General features: G+C 39.1%; 1 protein-coding gene across 1 annotated transcript; it reads right to left on the bottom strand.

The window, feature by feature from the left end:
- Positions 1-2,394: 2,394 nt before the first annotated feature.
- On the bottom strand, positions 2,395-3,712 carry LOC143566337 (uncharacterized). Its single transcript, XM_077053071.1, has 4 exons — positions 3,625-3,712; positions 3,285-3,469; positions 2,953-3,202; positions 2,395-2,897 (listed from the first exon to the last, which is right to left on the bottom strand). The coding sequence occupies exons 1-4, from the start codon at positions 3,710-3,712 to the stop codon at positions 2,395-2,397; spliced, it is 1,026 nt and encodes a 341-aa protein (XP_076909186.1).
- Positions 3,713-9,554: the final 5,842 nt, after the last annotated feature.

The following is a 9,554-nucleotide window of genomic DNA, read 5'->3' as shown; positions in this document are numbered from 1 at the left end:
AAACACCCCTTAAGAATATAATGAAAGCAATGGAATCATTGTGGTCCTTATTCCCCTCCATACATTAAGAACGATTTAGCCATCAATATAACACCATTCTCAAGATTATATTGAAAGAGGAATTCAAAGCTATCAAGACATGTGGAATCACCAACAAATTGAATGACATTATGAATAAAGATCATGTTTCAAAACTTACATCTTAAGTCAGTGGGTATCAATGTTGTGAGTTGACATTAGTATCAACAATAGAACAGTCTCATAGGTGATGAGTGTTATTTTGCAAAGGTCCTTTAGAGGCGACAAGTTGGTGTAGATTTTAAGACCTTCATGAGGAAGGCGAAGAAAACATAATATTGGTCTTTTATTCAATGGTAATATATTATTTTTATATATTAAAGTGGGGTCGCCTTAACCAATTTTGAGGCCTAATGTAATATTAAAATTTGATGTTTTTTCATAGCTTTCTTTCACCATAACAATTCTATTGACGTTATCAAATCCTTAAGTTGTCATTGATAAACTAATGGAGTTAAAAAAATATATAGAAAGAGATGAGGAATGATAGTGAGAAAACCGCTTTCTTTTGAGAAAAAACAAAAAAAAACCCATTCAAACAATACATATATACACACATACACACCTACATATACATACATAAATTTGAACCGCTAAAAAAAGTAAATAAATAAATAAACTCATCATGATTGTTAGCCATAATTATAAAGTCAACTTTTATTATAAGTTATGTGTCATTAGTGTAAATAGTTAAAAGTTAGATTTAGAGTATACAGTGTATTATGTTCAAGTTAAAAGGTTTAGAAACTTGTGAACGATTGTAAAAGGGACGCGTGTGTTCATCAAGAAACACTGTTTGTTTTGTTATCATCATCATTCATTGAATACCGGTCCTACACTAGTGTGGTCTGATGTTCAAGGTTTCAAGTATCAACAGGGTTGTTTATCGGTTCGTTTTTTGGGTTTTTCAATTTTAATTATAAACTAAACCGAACCAAATCCAATAAAGTTCAAAACGAACCAAATGCAAATTTGGATCGGTTTTAGGTCTCGACTTAATAAATTAAAGAGTTAAGTGTCATTTTAGTACCTGTGGTTTTAACAACTACGCAACTTTAGTACTTTTTTTGAATTTTTCGCAACTGGATACCCCATGTTAAAAAAACTGGCCATTTTAGTACTTTTCGTTAACCCGTTAAATTTGTCCGTTAAGTCAAGGGCATAATAGTAACTTTAGTATTTTTTTTAATTTTCGTTTTTCTTTTAACTCCTTCCCTTCCCTTCCCCCTTTATTATCATCTAAACCCTAACTCCATTCTTTCACTCTCAGCCTCACTCTCAGCCCCCTCCCTCCTTTCTTTACACCTCTCATCCGCCTCCCTACCATGGTGGTTTGCTCATGCGGCTCACCAACCATTATTCGAACCTCATGGACATCGTATAACCCTGGGAGATGATTTTATTATTGTGCAAGACCGGTATGTTTCTAACCTACTTATTGTTCATGTACTTGGTGTTGTTTCTAACCAAATTATTTTGAAATTGGAAGGGACGAAACTGTGGATTTGGCCTATGGCTTGATCCTCCTATGTGTCAAAGAGCGAGTGCTATTATACCGGGTCTTTTGAAGTCAATTAACGAATACAAAGAAAAGGCAAGAGTCATGGCTAACAAGAACTCAACACTTGAAGAAATTATAAGAAAATTGGAGATGGAGAACAAAAGGCTCAAACAAGTGTTATGGATCTCATGGCTATTTTTCATTTTCTATTATGTATTTACTTGACAATCTAATGCAAGTATTTCTGCAAGTTTGATTATTATGTAGTTTTGCTGTTTGTATTCTATGTAAAAGGTATGTTTGGTAATCTAGTAGAATCTATGTAAAAGGTATGTTTGGTTTAATATGATGTAACACTTGCAACAACCAAACTTTGTTATAGCAGCCAAAGTGCAATAGATGCTAACCAACCAAAACAAACCAAAACATTTAATACCAACCACACATCAGTAGCAACAACCAAATTGTGCTGCAAGATTTAATACCAAAACAAACTTACCAAGTTATGCAAGATTTATACCAACAAAACAATAATAAAACTTGCAACAAACCAAAACAGTAACAACTTATGCTCCAATTTACAAACCAAAACATGAATCATGCAAGACTAAACAACTTACCAAATCAATACCAAAACATAATACCATTAGAGTAACGACTTTTTAAGTGTTTAAAATACATCCACAACAAAGTTTTAAACATACCGTTACAAGCAAAGTTTGATACTAAACATTCAAACACTTAACATTAAACAAAATAACATAGGTAAAATAAAGTTTTAAACTTCCAACCACTAACCAATTAGACTGCATCTTCTATTCTAGCCCGTTTTGGTGCCTTGTCAGCTTGTGTTCTAACATCCCCACCTTTTTTCCCTTTGACTTAGCAACCTTCCTTTTTCCCTTTGACTTACCAGCCTGATCTCTTTTACCCTTTCCCTTTGACTTAGCAGCCTCACCTTTGCTCTTGCCATATGATCTCTTGTTATGTCCAATTTGTTTGCAATTATCACATTTTACAGAACCACCTTCCCTTGTCAATTTACCACCTTTTGAAAGTTTCTGGCTCAACTCCTCAGCAGACTTCTTTTTATATTTCTTTGGTCTACCTATTTGCTTGTGATATTTTGGGGCTGTTAAGGTAGTTGGGCACTTAGACATTGGCCATAAGTCCATACTATTGATTGGGTCTAAGGTTTTTGAATATACTTTTTTCCATGTCTCTAAATAATATGCTTCATCCACCCACTTCTCTGGTATGCTATCACCTATCCCTTTCATGGCCATATCATAAATACAAGCTTCATCCACCCACTTCTCTGGTAGTTCAATTCAATGAACTACATCTACTCTTTAGCTAATGAAAATACATACCACTGAAATAAGCTCTGGACCAATGCTTTGGTGGAATCTCTTTCAACCAATCATAGAGTGAAGTATCTTTGTCTTGGATTTCTTTCATACTCCTTTCAAATTCTTGTGGTGTGGTTGCAAAGGCACATTTTTGAAGCATGTTTTTGAACACAACACCTCTCCACCTTGGCTTCATGTTCTCATGTATATGTATTAAACAGTACCTGTGTTCAGCACTTGGAAACACCTTTTGTAAAGCTGGAATTATACCCTAAATACAACAATTAAAAGCATGAATAATAATCAAACAAAAAAATCATATATATGTAAAAATCAAGAAAGCTAAAACAAACCTTCTGCCTGTCACTTATGAAGGTGAAATTACTATTTGAATGCAGATCCAAATCATCCCCCAAACATTCTAAAAACCAGGTCCAGTTATCAGTGGTTTCAGCCTCCACCAATGAGTATGCAAGTGGATAGATTCCATTATTTCCATCCATTCCAACTGCTGTCAAGATCTGTCTTGGAAATGGCCCTTTCATAAAACACCCATCAAGGCCAAGTAGATCTCTCCCACCTAGCTTAAACCCCTCCTTTAGTGCACCGAAACATATATATATATTCTTCTAAACTGCCTTGATGGACTGCTAGGGTTGCAACAAGGTTCAACATCTAATTTGACTGTTGTACCTGGATTAGATCTAACAAGTTCTTCAATATAATCCCTTAGACTGCCATACTGAGCTTTATAATCTCCAAGAACCTTTTTTTCAGCCATGGCCTTAGCCCTACTAACCTGATATGGAGAAACTTGTATTTGAAATTTCTTTTGCAGATCTTCTAAAATATTTCTAGGCTTCTTATTTGGATCACTTTTAACTGTGGGTTCAATTTCCCTAGCCAACCAATTGATGGTACATCTCTTGTTTGCAAACAAGTGTGGTCTTTAAAGTATGTTTTCACAGTCCAAGTCCCATCTTGTCTAACATTGGATATGTGTAAAGTCCAAGGGCAAGAGGGTTTTTGGTCCTTCTTTTTAGATGTTGATTTTACTAAACTACCCTTTGATTCATCTACTTCTTTGGTCCCACTTGAACATGCTCCAGATCCCCCCTTGGATGTCCCTACATTTTTTGTCCCAACCCATTTACTTTCACACCTAACAAGGCTTGGGTCCACACCTAAACAATTCACCCGATATCTACGTTTATCATTTAGCATAACATGCAATTGCCTTCTTGAATCAATTACATGTTGTTTAACCAACCACTTTTTAGAATCCTTATCTACAAAAGTTTGGCCAACATAAAAAGGGCTATTAACATCTTCTGCACTCATTTTCTTTTTCCTATTGATCCTAAGAGCTTGTTGCAAAGGAGTCTCATCACCACTAATACTATCAAACTCCTCTAAGTCAATATCTTCTAAAACTTCATCATCCTGCTCACTATCATCACTTAAGTTAAACTCCACAGCAGCTCTGTAATCATTCATATCCACATTAATAGCATCATCTAAATAATCTTCATCTACTATGTAATCCGAATCATCCTCCTCACTATCATCATACCCCTTATCACTACCAACATCAGTTTCATCATACCCCTTATCACTCCCAAAATCCTCCCCCTCATCACCTTCATCAGACCCATTTTCACTCCTATCGGATTCCTCAACATTATTGTCAATAATACCCTCATCACTGCTAACTGATAATCCTCCAATCCAATATTCAAATCTTCATCAACCCCCTCTCTAACTTCATCATTCCCCCCTTTAATATTCAAATATTTCTTAGGATGTGTTTTAAAATGTTCAACATATACCTCTATAACTCTAGTATTTTGAATCTTCTCTATCAGTTCAATAACATCCTTATCACTACCTAAAGGTCTTAAACCATCTAACTCTTCTCCAGGAAGCTTGTAATGGTATGATATTACATCTTCAGCTAAATAACCAAGTTCTTCTAACATGTTCTTTAGAATAATAACTGAGAAATATTCAGAATGAACCTTATCAATATAATCAACGTGACCCAAAACGTATGTTCTCCCACCTGGACTATTGTCAAACTTGCCACCATGGTGAATTTCTAATGTAAAGTTGTAAGGGTTGTCTGTTGAAATTTCAAGGTAAAGAACATGTTAGAATTGAGATTAAACATTAAACAGATTAAACATTATTAACTAACCGTATTCATCATCTGCTTGGAAGTCAGATTGTTCTTGCCGAACAACCCACAATTCAGCCATTATCGATGATCGGATTCCTCAATTGCAGATGATAACTTGATAATTAGGGCTGCTTGTTGCAGGTCCAGATGGTCGATGACGATAACGATTGACGTCTGGTTGTTTATTAGGGCTTTTTAGAATGGATTTGATAATTAGGGTTGTTAAGATATTGGAAACGATGTAAAAATGGATTTTATTATTAGAGGTTAAAAGAGAAAATAAAACTAAAAAAAATACTAAAGTTACCATTATGCCCTTGACTTAACGGACAAATTTAACGGGTTAACGAAAAAGTACTAAAATGGCCAGTTTTTTTAACATGGGGTATCTAGTTGCGAAAAATTCAAAAAAAGTACTAAAGTTGCGTAGTTGTTAAAACCACAGGTACTAAAATGGCACTTAACTCTAAACTAAATTTCAATCTAAACCAATAAAAATGAGCGGTAAAGAATCAGTTTAAACGATAATATTTTTTTTCCCAATTTGTTACTTGTAGGTTCCCAACCGGATCTACACGAGATATCGCGTACTACGTAGGTGCGGAATCCCTACGTAAGACGTTACGAGTATAGAAAACAATACGAGCTAACACACGATACGATAACCAAACACACGTTGTATTCCAACCGTAAACACGTGATACTATAATCACTGAATACAAAACTCTCTGACTCGAATACACGAATAAACTCTTAATCTATTAACTTCTAATGAATAAGCGTTATACAAATGGCTTATATAGACACGACAACTTCGCCTGGTATGTTCAGGCGAAGTTGTCCCTAACTTCGCTTGTCTAACAAGTTCGCCCATATAAGCGAACTTGTTAGTAACTTCGCTTACATACAACACTCAAATCTAACTAACACGATTACAAATACTCGACACTGAACTACTGACATCATGCACCAACAGACTCCCCCTTGGCAGTAGCTTCATCTCTTTAGCTTCAAACACGTGTCTTGTAATCTTCAATCTTCTATCCTCAAGCATGCACTCCTTCTCGAACACAAACCGAGACAACTCTTTGATATTTCCTCGCTTCGTCTTTCCAAGCAGGAATATAAAATATCTTCTTGTCATTCAATACCTGCAAATCAGCTTGCGATAAGTTTACCAAGTGCATCGGATCGTACACTCTAAGCAGCTCTTGTTCATCTACGTCTTCCATCACTGCCTCAGCTGTCTCACAATCTACAAACCACCACTTCAGGTCTTTAAGCACATCCTTGGGCATTAGCTTCATCGGTACTTCTTTCAAACACCGGATCGGTTTATACTTCATGATCATCCAAGGCTTTCCATCAGCTCTCAAACCTCTATCCTTGTCTTCAACAAGCTTTCCCTTTTGTGGCTTCAACAGCTCAAATTTCTTCTCTTTTATACTCTCTTTCCACACAATTTTCCCAATGACTCTAGCCATATTATCGTCACTTCTGTTTATCAATCCCAATCTGGCTAAGTCTTTCACTTCACATTCTGGCAGTGTATTCAACGATCTTAACATCCTTCTAAAGTACTGAACACCGTCATACCTTTTAATCACGAAGAGCCTCAACTGCTCATCATATATCCAGCATATAATCCCTTTCTTCGCTTCAGCATAGCCTTTAATGTTGTAACTCTTCTTAAACATTGTAGGGACCGCCGGTTTCTTCGTTTTGACGAACCACTGAGCATAGCCTTCCTTCCATCTAGGCTGCTCTTCCCATTCAGACTCATCATTCCCAATCTGTTGACTCATATCTACGTTCTCGACTTGCGGTATCTCATGCTCCACATTCTCCTCTTCTATCTCTGTATCCATCACAATCTCTTCACCAATCTTCTCTATCACATCACTCGGTAGTACATCATCATCACCAACCAAAACATCATCCATCTCCTCTACATCCACCACCACCACATCATCACCACCAGCTGCAGTTGTCGACTCCCCCTGAGTTGTGGAAGTTCCAAGAGCTTGATCAGTTCTTGGCAACTCACCACCTGCATCTTTCGATGCATTGGGATCATCGTCTCTAATATTTAGTCTCTTGGTCCTCAACTCGTCGCCTTTACAGCTCGTCTCCCCCTGAGATGCCAAGAACTCCTTGAAAGCATCTATGATTTTTCCATGTTGTATCAGCAGGGACGACTGCATCTGATTCTCTGTAACTAGGCGCTGAATAGCCTGGGTCTGGATAAGATTAATCCTTGACTGCTCTGCCACGACCCGTTCCAGTGCTGCTATTCGTTCTGAGTCTGATAGGGTTGCATCGAAATCGAACATCATATGTGATATATCTTGAGTGTACTGAGGAGGGATTTCCGATGTCACCGGGACCTCAGAAATAGAAATAGACGTAACCGCAGGTGGTATCGTCACCGATAGCCCTGCAGTGGCCACAACAGTCGACTCTATAAATTGTGCCACGACCTCCGATGGAGTAACGGTCGGAGGCGGCAATGAAACGATCTCAGGAGTCGAAAGTTGGAAGGTAATGGGTGGGAGGCCAAAAGTAGACGAGGTAGCCACCACGGGAACACCCGTAGCGCTTGGCCTTGTAACCTGTAGTGATGAGGGAACCAATGTCATACCGGATAGTGCTGGTGGAGTGAAACGTACCACCCTAGAGCTCTCACCGGCTCCTGATCCTGCACCTATCCGTTCCCTTCTTGACCTCCGGATCAACTGTTGTACCTCTTCCTCATAATCAGACTCACTATCATCATCTGTTCTCTTTCTTTTCCCATGTAGTCTTTCTCGAGTCACCATAATCCTTCTGGCCTCTGCCACTTCATCATCAGAATCTGAGCCAGCTACCGTTGTAGCTGCCCTAGTAACATTCACAGTCGAAACACGTTCAACCGGGACCTGTACGATTTCCACTGGATCCACCCGATCCATATTAAAGAAGCCTTGACCACCAAATTCTGCATCAAGGTCCACGTTCTCCTCCGGTGACACAACAGGAGCAGCAGGTATAGCTTGAGGTGCTCCTGCCTGTTGTGGTGCCGGGTCCCTAAACTCGTCCCCTCGAGCAGGCACATACCCCGGGTTGATCAAGTACCCAAAGAGTGGAGTATGTCGAGGACGGAGCTCAGGTTTGCTCCTCGCACTGGAGGATCTACATTGGGCGAAGATCCGTTTGTTCACACTCTCAACGTATCGGATCGGACGGCGCTGAGGAAGCGTTGGAGCAACATGATTCAAGATCATTTGTAGGAATCTTGGATACATGATGAATCGCTCACGCGCCATCGCTCTTCTTTGACGATCAATCTCATAAAAGACCATCTGACTAAAGCTGAATCGCTTGTTGTATGTCAGAGCAGTCATCGCTGACTGCATGGTCGCGCCCATGCCATCAGTGCCCGCCTTTCTCCCTGACATGCAAACGATCATAACATGCATGAGAAAGCGCCACTGGTCAAGTAAAAAGCCTTTCCTCCTCTGTGTATCCCCCAAGGGACCAGAGTATCCCATCCTCAAAAACGCTCCATCACGGAAAGGAGCTACAAACTCGGTTGGGTCATCCCTTGTCTCGTTCCCAAATCGTAAAGCCGCCCGGATTTGTTCAGAAAAGAACTGAACAATCTGATTGTTGACTGTTGCGCGCATCACCGGGGGCTCGACTCTACAATCGTATTCCACTGTCTGCCAGAAATCCTCAATATTGGGCAAGGATATTGGCAGAGTTGTTGTAATCGCGTGGAATATCCTCGAGCGTAAAAGAAATGTGATGATTTCGCGGAAATCATCAACTCCGCTCGCCTCCGGGTCTAATGTTATGTACATGTTGTGACCCGGGAAGAACTGTCTCCGGTGATCACCTCCATCATCACCGCCTGCACCACCTGCTCCAGCAACAGCAGCCATATCTGCAATAAACAGGTTAAGTTAGATAAACGTCAAAGCGAATCACAAGTTCGCCTGTTACCATGAGCGAAGTTGTGATCAATTTTGTATAGGCGAAGTTAAAGGTGGGGCGAAGTTGGGAAACAACTTCGCTTCAACTTGAACTTCGTCTGATAATAGTTAAGTAAAATGGTCCAGGCGAAGTTAGTAACTTCGCCTAATCACAACATCGCCTCATAAACTGTTTCAAAATCAATAATCAGGCGAAGTTAAACCTCAGGCGAAGTTACGGATAACTTCGCCTAAACTGTAACTTCGCCGAATTTGAATCGGCAACAGTTAGGGATTTTGAACTATGTGTAGAAGATGATTTCGGAGATCGAGGACTCCGAAATACATGAATTTATGAAGTTTTAGACGTTCAAGTAGTTTACTATCACGTAAAAACAAGTTTGAAATCGGGTGTTTAAGGTTTCGAAAGACGAGGTCGAGAATCGAGTCGAAACGACCGATGATTAACCTCAAAAGACATTGATAGTATG

The sequence above is a fragment of the Bidens hawaiensis genome, unplaced genomic scaffold (genome assembly GCF_021521415.1).
Source record: "Bidens hawaiensis isolate Kalapana, Puna unplaced genomic scaffold, B.hawaiensis_p1.1 tig00022872_1, whole genome shotgun sequence".
Taxonomy (NCBI): Eukaryota; Viridiplantae; Streptophyta; class Magnoliopsida; order Asterales; family Asteraceae; genus Bidens; species Bidens hawaiensis.
The sequence above is the reverse complement of the archived record's forward strand: the minus strand, read 5'-3'. Positions and strand labels throughout refer to the sequence as shown.